We start from the raw sequence: 17,510 nt of genomic DNA, 5'->3' as shown, positions 1-17,510 counted from the left end.
TTTGGCCACCTCATGCGAAGAGTTGACTCATTGGAAAAGACTCTGATGCTGGGAGGGATTGGGGGCAGGAGGAGAAGGGGATGACAGAGGATGAGATGGCTGGATGGCATCACTGACTTGATGGACATGAGTCTGAGTGAACTCTGGGAGTTGGTGATGGACAGGGAGGCCTGGTGTGCTGCGATTCATGGGGTCGCAAAGAGTCGGACACGACTGAGCGACTGAACTGAATTGAACTGAACTGAACATTCCATTGTGTATATGTACCACGACTTCTGTATCCATTTGTTTGCCAATGGACATCTAGGGTGCTTCCATGTCCTAGCTATTGTAAACAGTGCTGCAGTGAACACTGGGGTACATGTGTCTCTTTCAATTCCAAATCTCAGTATCTTTAGTATCTTCTTTGCACGATGCTTTGGGCCTGCTTCTGTGCTACCAAGGAGGTTTCAGGTTTCTTCTGGCTATATCCAGGCCCAAGGTTACAAAGTTCCAGAAAACAGGGTAGTAGATAAGGAAGAACTCTGTATACCATTATAAGAAACCATTATCAGCATAAATGAGAAAAGAAAAAAACACAGATGCTATCAGCCAACAGTAGTTTCAGGAATTAACTATGGATTCCGATCCATACCCAACAGACACTTGCCAGGGAGAGGAAGGGAAATATACCTTTTACATTTATATTTACTCTGCAAATGCACCATATTCTCTGATCACTTTCCTAAAGGCACACAAAATAAATGAGGACAGGTGTTTAAGGCTCCAGGCTCTGGAGACAGGAAATACGAGGATGCCTACCTAGAAGGCAGGGCTGGATTCCTCCCCCAGCGGACAAGGCACATTCTAAAGATGCCAATCAAGTAAAAGTTCTCTCTGAAAGCGGGTGTCCACTTCCCATCTCAGAGAAGGGTACTGCTCAGAGATCACAGAGCAAATGTCCTGCTAACAGTTTAAGAGCAACTGACACTGTTGCCAGATCACCCTTTAGAAAAGAGGGAGACTCCAAGAGAAACATGTTGGAAACCTGAATGTTCCTTATATCCGGCTCTTCATTTCTCAAGAAAGTAAGCCCAAGGGCTACAATGTTTAAGAGTCTGGAACTTTGCTTCTGTTACTGTGTAAAGTGAGGTAACAGGAAGCTCTTCTGCCATGACTCTCAGAGAGGGCTGGTCTATTTACCCAACCATTTGGGCAAAATGTGTTAGGCACTCAGAAGAGAAAGGAAGGACTTGGCAGTCGACTTTCTGGCAAGGCTGCTTCGACAGAGATACAGCAGGAACAACAAGCTGACCCGATGTGCAATCAGCTGAAACAACAAAGAAAGCTGTGTCGGGTAGGAGAAGCCTTCAGGAAACCCAAGATAAAGCTTTTTGCTACGGGAAAAACTGGATCAACACTTGAGGGGCTTAAGAGTATTTAGAAATTAAATCTGGAAAAATGAGAATCTTTTACTATTTGCAGGGTTGTGTTTTGTTTTCAGAATGCTATGCACAGGCCCTGTGTGTATATTTGGGCAAAATTTAAACACTACCTACGATGATGGAAAATACTAGTCTTATTTCTCATCTGGTTTGAGATGTACCTAAGAGTACAGGAAGTCCACTTGAAATAAAAAGACAGAGGTATTAAAATGGGCCCACAAAATGGATTCAATTGTATCTGGCCTCTGAGGATTAAGAACAAAGGTGTAAGACTTCACTGGTGGCGATTCACTGGGTATCTTTTGTGGTGCATGACTGACATCAACAAAATTTGGTTCTGGGACTGCAGTACTGACTTAAAAACCTGAATTCAAATATATCTAAGATGGTATATTTCCTCTGATCAAGAGGGTACGTATGCACATGTATGTCTGTGTCTAGGCAAAAAAAAAAAAACACCTCTTGTATATATATGTCTGTGTCTAGGCAAAAATAAAAACCTCTTGTGACAAGGCAGAAAACAAAACCAAGCAAAGCAAACTCACTAAACCTCCCAGGGATTAAAAAGCAACCAATCTAGTATTTTCAGATACCAGAACAGGCTGCTTGGATCCCAAAACGGATCCAGTTCTCAAAAGAATTGTGCTTGAAGCTACTTAAATAAAGGTGAAAGGGAACCATCTATTTTATGGCCTCAGACACAGGCAACCTTTAGCCCCAAAGATGATAATGTTGTAATTTAAATACAAAATAAAGGATAGTACCCAATATGCCTGAGTGTCACTTGCTGTCTGTTGGATTTACAAAGCCACCACGGTACTACCTACACCCAGAAAAAGGACAAACTTGCCTCTGGAGAGGACAAGAGATACAACCCCAAAATAATGCACTGATTTAAACAGTTTTGGAAACAAAAGGGAAATTTATGGTTTAAAAATCCACATCCATCGACATGTATACACTGCTGTATTGAAAATGGATAACCAACAAGAACCTACTGTATAGCACAGGGAACTCTGCTCAATGTTACATGGGAGCCTGAATGGGAGGCGCGTTTGGGGGAGAAGAAATACATGTATACGTACGGCTGAGTCCCTCTGCTGTTCACCTGAACTATCACAACATTGTTAATTGACTATATTCCAACATTAAATAAAAACTTAAAAATCCACATCCAATTAAAGCTAAAATTTTAAACAAGTTAAGCAGTGATAATGATGTGTTTTCAATTACTTATCTGTGCTTATTTACCAAGACCAGGTGCCACGATTTCACCATAGACATGTAATCTCACAGCACTCCTACAAGTGGGTCCAATTACCCTCCTTTTACAGATGAGGACGCTGAGGCTTCCACATCCTATGAAATCAAATTTAGATTTTTCTGCCCCCAAATGCTTGCTCTTCATTGCTACAGTTCCACCTACTGACATATTTTAGAAGTGAGGTTAAATATCCCTAGAGGTTAGAGTATCTAGAGTAATACACAGCCTGATTATCAGTGAGACAATATTACATAATAGCTCAGACCACAGGCTTTGATGTCAAAAAAGTACACCTGGTTTCAAACCCCTCCACACCAAACAGAAGTTCTGTGACCACGGAAGTTACTTAACCTCTCTGTGCTTCAGATCCCACATCTGTAACATGGGGGTAACAACACCTACCATAGGAGCTTGTGCTGGAGATTACGGACAGTAACACGTGTAAAGTGCACAGCACAGGTCTAGAATACATCAATACAAAGCACTAACTAGCTACTTTTGCTATTACCATCATAAGCAAGAAAGCACAAAGATCTCATCTTGAAATGTGATGTAGAAGATATTCTGATGTTGAAGATATCATTTCTCATTTCTGATGTCAGAGCACTAAAAACCAGCTGCTGAACTGGTACCTGACTAGCGTACATTCAGCACAAATCTCTCTGGCCCTGACACCATTATGTTTAGACTTCAGAGTGTACGTATGATTGAAGTAAAGCAAGCCTAGCAATCCTTGTCTAACTATTATAAGCTTCTTACATAACTCTGCTTACAGTCTCTTACAGGTCATAACAGTGTGCTCATAGCTTTATAATCACTTGAGAAAAGAGAGGCTCAGGTAACTCATTCAACTTGGGCAGTAAGAATTAGTGGTTGATGTCAGTATTTTAGGAGAAGGCGATGGCACCCCACTCTAGTACTTTTGCCTGGAAAATCCCATGGATGGAGGAGCCTGGTGGGCTGCAGTCCATGGGGTCGCGAAGAGTCAGACACGACTGAGCGACTTCACTTTCACTTTTCACTTTCATGCATTGGAGAAGGAAATGGCAACCCACTCCAGTGTTCTTGCCTGGAGAATCCCAGGGACGGGGGAGCCTGGCCGATATGCACAGAATCGGACATGACTGAAGCGACTTAGCAGCAGCAGCAGCAGTCATTATTTTGCTTATTTTACTTAAATGCCAAGGTCCTCTCCTACCTTGATGGACAGAATGTAAATGGCTATCTTTCTTGAGGGCAACCAGGCTAATGACACTAAAAGCCTTCGATTCAGTACATCTACTTCTATAAATTTATCCTAAGGTGATAATTAAAGGAATGTGGAAATATTTGGTTTAGAGGATACTAAGATTTTTCAAAATGCAGTTTATCATTAGGGGAAAAAAACCTAGATTTACAAAAAAACATCCCATCAGCTAGGTAAATTACATTATATACACAATAAAATATTATCTACTTGTTAAAATTGACAGGATAGACATATATTTTCTTGACATAGAAAGACTATCCATATATGTATATCAGACACACATATGTATATATATACACCTATGTATACATGTATATGGAGAAGGCAATGGCAACCTACTCCTTGACTGGAAAATCCCATGGACGGAGGAGCCTGGTAGGCTGCAGTCAATGGGGATGCAAAGAGTCGGACACGACTCAGCAACTTCACTTTCACTTTCCACTTTCATGCATTGAAGAAAGAAATGGCAACCCACTCCAGTGTTCTTGCCCGTAGAATCCCAGAGACGGGGGAGCTTGGTGGGCTGCCATCTATGGAGTCGCACAGAGTCAGACATGACTGAAGCAACTTAGCAGCAGGATTATTGTTTTTTAATATTTTATTTTCTTTGCTTATCTATATTTTCTAGTTTCCTGAAATAAACATGTGCTGCTTATACATTAAAGAGTAAGTTCTTTTATTTAAGCTGCTATGTTCCCAAGGATACACGAATAGTTCCTGAGGTACACAGACCAAGGAAACATGGATAATGGCCAACGTCCACATTACGTGTATGTCATGTGAAAGGCGACTAAATGATCCAGCATTTCGCTATCTAGTGTAGAGAAGTAGGAGAAGCAGAACCAATTAGCACCCTTTCATTAAACTCCAGGTCTCAGTAGCTGCTGACTAAAAGAATGTTCAATCATAAAAGCCAGCATGGTAGCATTTAAAAAGGCCTGGGCTGGGAGTGGAGGGGGCTGAGAACTTGACCTTGGCTCTGCACTAACTGGCTGTAACTAGCCATGTGAACTTGGGTACTTTACTTTGCCACTTTACCCACTCCTTGACTGGAAAATCCCATGGACGGAGGAGCCTGGTAGGCTGCAGTCAATGGGGTTGCGAAGAGTCGGACACGACTGAGCAACTTCACTTTCACTTTCCACTTTCATGCATTGGAGAAGGAAATGGCAACCCACTCCAGTGTTCTTGCCCGTAGAATCCCAGAGACGGGGGAGCTTGGTGGGCTGCCATCTATCCGTGGCTACTCTCTTTCCTATCTGAAAATGAATGCCTACATGGGCCCAGATGAGATTCTAAGATGGTAAAGAAAAGGGAAACTAAATCAATGGGCAGGGGAATCAAGGCACCATTCAGGGCTGTGTTATCTGTGAGGTGCCATCAAGCACACAACCTCCACCCCATTTCCTTTATTAGTCCTGTTGGAAGGTCAGATGTATCCACAAAGAACTGTCGACATTTCCCTCTGTATCTCCAATTGTAACTCTTGTGTCCCAGGGACTTGGAATTATGTGCAATTTTATATGTCCATATTCTCTTGGAGAGCATCCCAGGAGGCGCAGTGGTAAAGAATCTACCTGCCAATGCGGGAGACACAGGAGACTCAGGTTAGATCCCCTGGAGAAGGGAATGGCAACCACTCCAGTATTCTTGCCAGGATAATCCCATGGACAGAGGAGCCTGGTGGGCTATAGTCCATGGGGCTGCAGAGTCAGACACGACTTAGCAACTAAACACCACAGCAGAATATTCTTATGAGGCTGTATAATGTTTCTTACCGTTTGAATCTCCCAGTTCTGATCGTGTGCATGTGCACACTCAGTCATGTCTGACTCTTTGTAATCCCATGGACTGTAGCCCACCAGGCTCCTCTGTCCATGGAATTCTCCAGGCAAGAATACTGGAGTGGGTTGGCATTTTCTTTTCCAAGGGATCTTCCTGACCCCAAGATCGAACCCAGGTCTCTTGTGTTTCCGGATTCTTTGCAACTGCACCACCTGGGAAGCCCTTAGTTCTTCTTCTGGGGACAGCCAAATGGGTTGCCTTCTGCTTAAGACCCTTGAAGTTTGAGGAGGGCAAAGGAGTGAGCTCTCTCCTGCCTCTGGGGCACCAAGGCCAAGCCACCAGCTGCTGGGGGAACATCGAAGCTGTTTAGTGCCCCAGTGAGAGCACAAGTGTAAAATACTCACTCACTGGTGGGAAACAGGCAGACTGTCAGAGTATAACCAGCACAACAAAGTACTCTGGACCAACTCCTAAGGCACTACTTCCTTTATGTTCTTGGAAATGGCAGGGAATCCCCCGGTGGTCAGTGGTTAGGACTTGAGCTTTCATTGCTGGGGCCCTGGGTTCAATCCCTGGTCAGGGAATTAAAATACAGCAAGCTGCATGTTGCAGTAAAAAAAAATAATAATTAAAGTAAACAATTTAAAAAGAAAAATAAATAGCAAAAACGATGTGACTACACAAACCACAGAACAAAATGCAAGTCAGAAGGCTGGAATCGATGGCACAATGGAATATCCACCAAAAACAACAGTGGCTTCATTTTGTGAAGCGGCAGTGAAAAGAAAAAGTCATTATTTAGGCAGTTTTTGGCTCCCCTTCCCAATGAAAGGTATCAGTGCCAAAGAAACATAATAAAGCAATTTCTTCAAGTCAATCTGCATACAGATGCTGCTGCTAAGTCACTTCAGTCGTGTCTGACTCTGTGCGACCCCATAGACGGCAGCTCACCAGGCTCCCCCGTCCCTGGGATTCTCCAGGCAAGAACACTGGAGTGGGTTGCCATTTCCTTCTCCAATGCATGAAAGTGAAAAGTTAAAGTTAAGTTGCTCAGTCGTGTCCGACTCTTAGCGACCCCATGGACTGCAGCCTACCAGGCTCCTCCATCCATGGGACTTTCCAGGCAAGAGTACTGGAGTGGGGTGCCACTGCCTTCTCTGCATACAGATGATAGAACACAGTAAAAAGAAGCATCTGAAAACAACGTTTCAACAAATAACTCCTGTTTTTGGCTCCCCTCTTCTTTCTGTTCATACTGTCAATGACTGAGTGAGCATTATACTGGATAAGTCACACGAGGTCTAAAACTAGGTCCTGCCTGGCTCCATGTGGCTCAAACCTAAGACAGTCACACGAGTAGAATTTACCACTAAGACAGCTACTCTCCTACAGAAAGTGGAAGACATTGATTGTAGACGTGCCCTTAGTTCACTTTACACAAATCAGTTTCACAAGGCACATGGCATAAAAACAGAGGTTTGCAATCCTATGGATTCTACAGGGCAGTGAGTTAGACAATCTTCTGTTGAACCTTCTCTTACAGCAACGATTCATAAAATCAGAGCAAATTAGTGGTTAGGACTCCACACTACACTGTGGAGGGCCCAGCTTGCAGAGCGCCCAGGTTCGATCCCTGGTTAGAAAACTAAGACTTCACAAGCCTCAAGGTGCAACCAAAAAAAAAAAAAAAGAGCATATTAAAAAGCTCTTGCCAGACAGTCCCACCAAATATCAACTTTATAGCTTACAGAAAAAAAAAAAATTTTTTTTTTTTTTAAATTACAAACTGAAAGGAACATTTTTAAGCTAGCAACTTCGGCTCTTAAAATCTCCTGAAAGGGAGCCAGGCATTTGGGTTTTAAAGAGAAATCGATAAGAAGGAACAATTAGTGGGTGAATGAACTTTAATAGAGGTTGTGGAGTCTCACTTCTGTGGAGTCTTCTACAAGGAAATTCTGGGTAATCAATATATTCAAAAGCTACAACCGCTCCAGGTGTATTATAATGAGATTATGCACGTGTGACAGGTATCATCTCCTTGAGGTATAAATTATGACATCAGCATTTACTGCCCTGTGTTCCTTAGCCCTGGCTTGGCAAATAACTCAGGAATAACTGGTCTTCGTAACTCTGGGCTCTTCCCCATAGGAGCATTCCTTGGAGCCTTTGCTTCATAGAACGGCAAAACCTCAGAAACAGAGTGAAGAGTAGTGATGTCAGATAACAGGGGAGGAAAAAAAAAGTCACAGAAAGGAACCAGCTCATCACAGCCCCGTACGCGTGCATTGACCTGGGAAGGCCAGGAATCCTAAGGGTTCTGAGAACCTCCAGGCTCTACAGGTTTTTGAAAGTCTGGAATAAGTGATGCAAATGCTGGAGGACGAGAGTGTCAAAGCCTCCTTCCGTCCAGGGGTGCTGGCAGTTCTGCCTGATTTCCTTTCTCTTTCTTCACTTGCTGGCTCCAATGTCTATTTTAATACCATTCTACACTGTTTGCCAGCTAAAGGTGACATTTTCCCAAGCAACTCCCATCAGGCACTTCCCCTTCTACCGTAGCTGGGTGTTGCCCCTTGTGTGGCGTGAAATACAACTCTATCTTACGAGGGATGACACTGTCAGGGTCCAGCTTCTCTCTTCCTTTATCCTTATCCCTTTCCTCTTGCTCTAATCCCCAGCCCTCAGGCCTGCCTGGATGGTTTTCTTCCTGCCAGGACTCGCAATGCCATTCCTTCATTCACTGGAATGCTTAAATGCTAAGTCACTTCATTGTTTCTCCTGTTTGCATCTGAACCGGAATAACTTTAAAGGAACACAACTACAATGTTAGAATTTCAGGTGCTGAATCCTTGAGAGTGTTTTGCTAGGGTACCAGAGCCTACCGGCAGTCTGAAATCATCCCCACAGAACTCCCCCTACCCTTGTAGAAGGCCAGCCAAGGTTCCTGTCTCTAGTTGGCAGCCCCACTGCCCAATGGCACCGCTTGGTACTTGCTCACACTGGGCTGTGACTATTTCCTTGCATTCTCAAGAGCAGAGGCCGGATCTAATTATCTTTATATCTTCAGATCCCAGCATGGCACTTCCTACCAAGCAGAGATCAATTTAAAACCTGAATAAAGTCAACTGAAAGAGCTCCCAATGGTCAAAGCTAGACCGATTTGAGCAACAAAATAGTTGTGCTGGATTATAACACAAGGAATAAATAGTCATGCATTCACAGTGATAAAAATAACTGAACAAATTAAAACCCCCTACTCAGTAAGTGTGCATGGTGACTTACTTTTAAGGAGGACAGTTTGGGAAGGAGAAGAAGACAGTGGGAAAACCCAAAAAAAACACTATTCCAGCCAGGTGATCAAGGACATCATCAGTCATAAATCAGCTTGATGGGAGGTGCCCTTGCTTGACATAAAGTGATGAAAATAGCACTTTATCTCTGTGATCTTCCTCACAAAAATCTATCACCCCAGCCTAATCATGAGAAGAACATCAGATAAATTCCAACAGAAGGACAATTCTATAATACACCTGACCATTATCCTTAAAAAATGGCAGAGTCATCAAAAACAAGGCAAGTCTGAGTAACTTCTACAGCCAAGAGGAGATTAAAGAGATATCAACTAAACAGAAAATAGTACCCTGGCTGGGATCCTGGAACAGAAAAGGGACATCAGGTAAAAACTAAGGAAATCTAAATAAAGTATGGACTCTATTCAATAATAATGTAGCAACACTGGTTCACCCACTGGAACAAATGTTTCAAAGTAAGATGTTAACTGCAGGAGAAACTTATATATGGAGCCTATATGGAAGTGCTCCAAACTATCTATTCAATTTTCCTATAAATCTAAAACTAAAGAAGAAAATCAATTAATTTTTTAAAAAATCATGGCAAAAAATTAAAAAAACAAAAACAAAACAAAACTGTTCAGTGCCCCTGCTCTTCCTAGGGTTATTTGAAAAAACAAATTACTAAAAAAAAAGAAAAAAAACCTCAGCCACTTTGGACTAGCAGTTCTTGTGAGAGACCTAATAACAGCATGACTGTTGACCACTATTTTAAGCCCAGTGAGTGAAAGTCGCTCAGTTGTGTCCGACTCTTTGCAACCCCATGGAATTCTCCAGGCCAGAATCCTGGAGTGGGTTGCCATTCCCTTCTCCACGGGATCTTCCCAACCCAGGGATTGAACCCAGGCCACCTGCATTGCAGGCGGATTCTTTACCAGCTGAGCCACAAGGGAAGTCCTTAAGCCCAGTACATTATTACATATTACCATCAGGAGAAATAAATAATCCCTACTCAGTAGGAAGGATAAGTATTCCTTAGTCCACCCAGGACTTCATGTGTTCCTAGTCATTTCCCAGCTTCCCTGTGGGGCCATGTTGACTATCTAGCCAACGGGGTGTGAGTGAAGGCACTTCTTGGCCAAGCAAGTGGAACACAGGTGTGCCTCCACCTCCTGCTTTTTCCTTGGAAGTTGATCTTGGAAGCTTTGTGTTCTACGGGGTGTTACTACAGATGGAGGTGGCCACTGGATCCCAATAAGACTTCAGCAGGTTGAGAAAGAAACCGTTATTGTGTTAAACTGCTGAGATTCAGGGTTTATCTGCTGAAACAGCTATAGTAACTTGTCCTAAATGACCCATAGATTGCATCTCACAATGAAATGTCCCTTCCCTTCTGAAAGAAAGTTGTCAATCATAACACTTCCCGTATTTCCAAATATTGCACTTACCACAGGCGATGGTCCAATAGACCAAAGAATCTGGAGTCTGGTACAGGATTCGGTAAGGAGCGACGCGGGCACTGGAGTCCAACACGACATCAAGGGTGCCCACCAAGAGGCCTGAGGACAGAAAGCGGGAAGAAAAGTTTAAGGGTCTCCTCCAAATTCCCAGTGGCAGCTGTGTGGATACGCCCCTTCTGGTGGACCTGTCAACAAACCCTCTCCCACCACATCCCATCTGGACAGAACTTTCCTCTCGGGTGTGATGCTGCTGCTCTGCAATACTTGTTCCACCCACCTGCAAGAGACGCTGCATGCGCTGACAGACAGTGCTGGTTTCCAAGACAAAACCAACAAAGCTCCTACCTCAGTCCCTGGCACACGGTGTTATTCATAGTAAATACCTGTTTCAAATTAAAAAGTAAGGTATGAAGCACTGATATTCTGGGGTCTCTGCTTTACCGTCATTACAGTGTGTAATATTTTCTCCCCTTCTTCATCCTGGAAACAAATCCTTAAGTAACCTAACAAACCCACAGGAACCAGTCATGTACATCTGAGTCCATGTGCTAGGCAGCCCCACGTCTTATTTTCATAATAATAATATTTTTCACCCTTCTTTTGTATTGAAAAGGTACAGTTCAGCTCAGCAAACAATAAATGACTACTATATGCAAGGCAGGGCTTCCCTGATGGCTCAGACAGTAAAGAATCTGTCTGCAATGCAGGAGACCCGGGCTTGATCCTTGAGTCAGGAAGATCCCCTGGAGAAGGGAATGGCAACCTACTCCAGTATTCTTGCCTGGAGAATTCCATCGACAAAGGTGGGCAACAGTCCATGTGGTCGCGAAGAGTCAGACACAACTGAGCAACTAACACTTTCACACTTTCAGATGCAAAGCACACCCAGTGGGCATGAAGCTGAATAAGGCAAGAGTCCCTGCTGCTACTGCTGCTGCTGCTAAGTCGCTTCAGTCGTGTCTGACTCTGTGCGACCCCATAGACGGCCGCCCACCAGGCTCCCCCGTCCCTGGGATTCTCCAGGCAAGAACACTGGAGTGGGTTGCCATTTCCTTCTCCAATGCATAAAAGTGAAAAGTGAAAGTAAAGTCGCTCAGTCGTGTCCAACTCTAGCGACCCCATGGACTGCAGCCTACCAGGCTCCTCCGTCCATGGGATTTTCCAGGCAAAAGTACTGGAGTGGGGTGCCACTGCCTTCTCCAAGAGTCCCTAAGACATGTGTAATCCAGTCGGGGCGAGGGCCAGGCAGTATATTAGGGCTGCGTTTAGGAGTGAACAGGGCTGTGAAACAAGCATTTCCCCCATCTCAATGGCAGAGTTCTTTGCTATTCGTCACATGGTGATTAAAAACGACTTGGAGGTGGAAGTGATGCTAGTCGATGCAGGGAGGGGAAAGTAAAAGGCCCCCGCCTTCCTTGTCCTGCCACAGTTGCAAATAACTAGGATACAGGAAGCACCAAGCCCAGTGCCTGCCCCCCGCCCGCAGACCCCTCATGAAGTTCTACTGAATCTGAACCACGGGTTCTTATGAAACTATCACCGCCAGTATCTCCTGATGTGTTGTCTTCCAGTAACATCTTAAGGCTTGGTTCTGTCCCTCCTGAATAATACCGTAATGTGCATGATGCTATTGACATCGCTTCCTTCTGCTCTGCCAGCCTGGGGTCAAGTGACCTAGCGTTCAGAAGAGCTCCTTCCTGGTCTGGGGCACATGGACAGGCCATTGAGTTTCTGGTGGCTTTCACCCCCTCATTAGTAAAGTGGCCGTAATAGCCCTTGCCTTCCCGAACTCGAGGTATTAAGCAAGAAACCTTGGGGAGGTTTACACGGGGAAGCCCCACAGCTGTCCTTTCGGTCTTTGTCCACAGCCAGGAGTCCACCTAGGTTCACTGCGAACCACCATGATCACTAGCTGATCTGCATACACCAGGAGCAACATACTTTCACTAAGAAAGTAAAAGCGAAGTCGCTCAGTTGTGTACGACGCTTTGTGACCCTGTGGACTGTAGCCTGCCAGGCTCCTCTGTCCATGGGATTTTCCAGGAAAGAATATTGGAGGGGGTTGTCATTTTCTTCTCCAGGGGAATCTTCCCAACCCAGGGATCAAACTTGGGTTTCCCGCATTGCAGGCAGACTCCTTACCGTCTGAGCCATAGGGAAGCCCACACTTTCACTAAAGGGTAAATGAATTCATGTGTTTGCTCTGGCTTGTATGAAATACATCAAAAATCAAGTCTTTAGGGTCTGCAGAGTTTTCTGAGGAGTCATTTTCCATAGAATACCACACGTGTGCATTTTTGTTCTCTACTGTGACTAGAATTTACTGCAGACCTCTAATTACTCTTCAATTATCTGCAGATGGGAGAGTGTATTAATAGGAAAAGCAAAGAGTGCCAGCTAAACTGGATTGCTCTCTATGTTAACTAGAAACACATGTGATCCAGAAATACAAGTCCATCACTTATAACAGGCAAGCATTGGTAATACTTTTCCTTTTCTAGAATCAAAATACTGGAAGTGACACATCCGTTGTTTCTAAGGCACACAGGCTTCACAGTTAAGGATGAGCCTCTGTGGTTTGTGTGTGTATTAGTCACTCAGTCATGTCTGACTCTTTGACTCCACGGACTGTAGCCCACCAGGCTCCTCTGTCTATGGGATTCTCCAGGCAAGAATACTGGAGTGAGTTGCCATTCCCTTCTTGACCACAGGATGTTCTTGACCCAGGGATCAAACCTGCCTCTCCTGAGTTACAGGTGGATTCTTTACGTCTGAGCCAGTAGGGAAGCCCAGCCTCTGTGGTTTAACGAGCCTCTAAGAGAGCCTCACGGTAGATAAAGATTCTTCCAAGGGCATGCAGAGCAGTCCACAGAGGAAGTCCGGGTTCTGGAGCTCTTCAGTCCTGGCTGGGCCACCTCCCAGACCCAGCCCCTCCAAGCCTCAGTTCCCTCATCCTTAATGTCTCATTAGTCTTCTATACTCTGTGACACCAAAGAGAGAAGACCTCTGAAAAGGTCCAATCCCATCCACATGTCTTGACCACAAATGTCCGTAACGACAAATCATCTATACCATCCACTATTCTAATTAAAAGCCCTCTGGTATCACTCAGAGGGAAAGAAAATTCAGTGGCCTTCAAGAGGATGCCAGTGGAATGAGGGTTTCTGATTAGATGCCAGCTCACCAACCGTGTGTGTGCATTCACAACTGGCACCACCAATTCCATGAAGATTTAGATGAACACTAATAGGCACATCGTCTTTCCCCGGTGGCTCAGATGGTAAAGAACCTGCCTGCAACGCAACAGACCCAGGTTCGATCTCTGGATCAGGAAGATCCCCTGGAGGAGAGCATGGCAACCCACTCCAGTATTTTTGCCTGGAGAATCCCATGGACAGAAGAGCCTGGCAGGCTGCAGTCCATGAGATCACAAGAGTCAGACACGACTTACTGACCAACACTTTCACTTAACAGGCACATCCATATCTACTGGCCCCTGCTTGCCTCAACTAGAGAAAAGTCCATGAAGCAATGAAGATCTAGCATAGCCAAAAATAAATAAATAAAAGTATTAAAAAGAAAAAGAAATAAATAAAAAATTTAAAAATATCCATTCACTTGGTAACACGGACCAGGATTTTCCCTCCACTTGGGATAGTGTGCTTGTCCATCAACGCCTACCTCCCACCATCCCAAATGACAAACTCCTAATTCTCTCACGCCACCTCTTTCTAACCCTGATCTCCCTCTGAGTTCTGCTCCTGTAATACGTACTGCATTTATTTAAAATCAGTGTACATTTTGCCTTGTTCCATTTCTTCTCCTCTTTCCAGGCTGGGAGCTCCATGACAACAAGGTCTGATGGATCGCTTTGGGCCCCTAGACCCCGAACGTTGCTTGGAGCACTGTAAGACCTAAACACATGTCTGATCAAAGGACAAGTTATGTATTTTTAGAAGACTAAATCATAAATATTTACCGTGCTGCCTACATTATACTGAGACAAGGAGTCAAGACTCTGGAAAAGAGAAAACACTCCTTCTGCACTCTGTCCACACAGAACACTAGATAATGGGAAATCTGAAATCTAGTCTAGAGTATTCCCCCACAAAAGCAGTAATCAGGATTTTCTTAGAAGTCTTATTACTCATCCCTCTGAAATGGCTGTCAAAATACTGAACCTTTCATCATTTCCTACACAAAGCACTGTTTTAGCAGCTGTTCTACTCAGCTATTTCTGGTGTTAAACAATCTTTGATCGCCTGAGATAACTAAGTCAAATTATGGCCCTCAAAATAACTCTTCTCTGCATCTACCTATTACATTAGCTCGGGGGCATGTTATAACATTAAAGTGCTGTTTTCAAGGAGATTCAGAAAACACGCTGCAAAACTGATACCTTTAGGCCTTCCCCCGCTGTGTGCACTATGCGATGCAGACAAGAGGCATTTCCACTCCTGGGCAGCCCCTCACCCTTTAGAGGATGGGATGTGTCAGGGGAGGGTGCAACACCCACAGATGTGCCCGTGGCAACAATCAATCCATCTACTGATGACCCAGGATAATTTAATATCAAAGTGGACAAGGTCCTACAGCTCTCTCGGCCTCCCTCTATTCATTCCCTCAGCCTTCTGGCCTGTCAAAGATAGAGCCCTACAAAGACCCTGCTGGAGAAGTCTGGGGAATGGGCTGTCTGCTGATGCGGAAGCTACAACAGCGCCTGCTAGGGAGTTCCCTGGCGGTCCAGTGGTTAGGACTCAGTGCTTTCACTGTGGGTGCCCCAGCTTCAATCCCTGGTCGGGAAACTAAGATCCCGCAACCCACCCATCACAGTCAAAAATACGAACAGTATCCACTCAAAAGAGTGCCCGGTATGTACTGAGCACCATTGTTTCATGAAATATTTCAAAACGACAGAAAAACCCTGAAAATTACAAAATACATATCCCATCACTCCGATGTTAACAACCGGTCTTATCTGCTTAAGATTTTTTTGATGTCGACCTTTCTTAAAGTGTTTATTGAATTTTTTACAATATTGCCTGCTTTATGCTTTGCTGGTTTGTTTGTTTTTGCCTGGAGGCATGTGGGATCTCAGCTCCCCAACCAGGAGTCAAAGCCCTTGCATTGGAAGGTGAAGTCCTAACACCTGACCTTTAGGGAAGTCCCTGTTTTTTTTTTTTTTTTTTTAAAGAAAACATCACACACCCAGCAAAGCTCCCCTCTTTGTGTTCCCTTCAATCCTATTTTCCTCCCCATTCACCACCCTCCAGTATTTCCCTTCCCACTGCAGAGGGGGCACCCGAACCCCTCCAATATTTTTACTCTTCCCATCCATGTCCTTATACTTTTATTGGCCCCCACGTACATACATGAATCTATCAATAATTTAGCACTGATGTACATTTAAAATTTTACATTAATGATAGAGTTGATATTTTTCTGCAATCTTTTTTTTACCCAATGATATGTTTGTAAAAATTGCCCAGGTTATTCTTATAAATCTGATTTATTCATTTTGAATATTGTATAATAGTCTGAAAGATGATGCTGTGAAAGTGCTGCACTCAATACGACAGCAAATTTGGAAAACTCAGCAGTGGCCACAGGCCTGGAAAAGGTCAGTTTTCATTCCAATCCCAAAGAAAGGCGATGCCAAAGAATGCTCAAACTACCGCACAATTGCACTCATCTCACACGCTAGTAAAGTAATGCTCAAAATTCTCCAAGCCAGGCTTCAGCAATATGTGAACCGTGAACTTCCTGATGTTCAAGCTGGTTTTAGAAAAGGCAGAGGAACCAGAGATCAAATTGCCAACATCCGCTGGATCATGGAAAAAGCAAGAGAGTTCCAGAAAAACATCTACTTCTGCTTTATTGACTATGCCAAAGCCTTTGACTGTGTGGATCACAATAAACTGTGGAAAATTCTGAAAGAGATGGGGGAATACCAGACCACCTGATCTGCCTCTTGAGAAAACTGTATGCAGGTCAGGAAGCAGCAGTTAGAACTGGACATGGAACAACAGACTGGTTCCAAATAGGAAAAAGAGTTCGTCAAGGCTGTATATTGTCACCCTGCTTATTTAACTTATATGCAGAGTACATCATGAGAAAAGCTGGACTGGAAGAAACATAAGCTGGAATCAAGATTGCCGGGAGAAATATCAATAACCTCAGATATGCAGATGACACCACCCTTATGGCAGAAAGTGAAGAGGAACTCAAAAGCCTCTTGATGAAAGTGAAAGTGGAGAGTGAAAAAGTTGGCTTAAAGCTCAACATTCAGAAAACGAAGATCATGGCATCCAGTCCCATCACTTCATGGGAAATAGATGGGGAAACAGTGGAAACAGTGTCAGACTTTACTTTTCTGGGCTCCAAAATCACTGCAGATGGTGACTGCAGCCATGAAATTAAAAGACGCTTACTCCTTGGAAGGAAAGTTATGACCAACCTAGATAGCATATTCAAAAGCAGAGACATTACTTTGCCAACAAAGGTCCATCTAGTCAAGGCTATGGTTTTTCCTGTGGTCATGTATGGATGTGAGAATTGGACTGTGAAGAAGGCTGAGCGCCGAAGAATTGATGCTTTTGAACTGTGGTGTTGGAGAAGACTCTTGAGAGTCCCTTGGACTGCAAGGAGATGCAACCAGTCCATTCTGAAGGAGATCAGCCCTGGGATTTCTTTGGAAGGACTGATGCTAAAGCTGAAACTCCAGTACTTTGGCCACCTCATGTGAAGAGTTCACTCATTGGAAAAGACTCTGATGTTGGGAGGGATTGGGAGCAAGGGGAGAAGGGGACGACAGAGGATGAGATGGCTGGATGGCATCACTGACTCGATGGACGTGAGTCTCGGTGAACTCCAGGAGTTGGTGATGGACAGGGAGGCCTGGTGTGCTGTGATTCATGGGGTCGCAAAGAGTCGGACACAACTGAGCGACTGATCTGATCTGATCTGATAATAGTCTGCTGTTTAAATACACTGTAACTTACCCATTTTCCTAATAAAGAACATTTGGGTTTATCTCTATAT

At 44.1% G+C, this 17,510-nt stretch overlaps 1 protein-coding gene across 2 annotated transcripts in view; it reads right to left on the bottom strand.

Annotated features, from left to right (window-relative positions):
- Positions 1-17,510, bottom strand: part of TBC1D9 (TBC1 domain family member 9) — a 132,072-nt gene that overhangs the window by 66,214 nt on the left and 48,348 nt on the right. For both annotated transcript variants that reach the window (XM_055550730.1, XM_055550731.1), the window contains exon 2: positions 10,458-10,568. In XM_055550730.1, coding sequence (XP_055406705.1) covers positions 10,458-10,568 — 111 coding nt within the window. The remainder of the gene's footprint in view (positions 1-10,457; positions 10,569-17,510) is intronic.

Source organism: Bubalus kerabau, chromosome 16 (genome assembly GCF_029407905.1).
Source record: "Bubalus kerabau isolate K-KA32 ecotype Philippines breed swamp buffalo chromosome 16, PCC_UOA_SB_1v2, whole genome shotgun sequence".
NCBI classification, from domain to species: domain Eukaryota; kingdom Metazoa; phylum Chordata; class Mammalia; order Artiodactyla; family Bovidae; genus Bubalus; species Bubalus kerabau.
The sequence above is the reverse complement of the archived record's forward strand: the minus strand, read 5'-3'. Positions and strand labels throughout refer to the sequence as shown.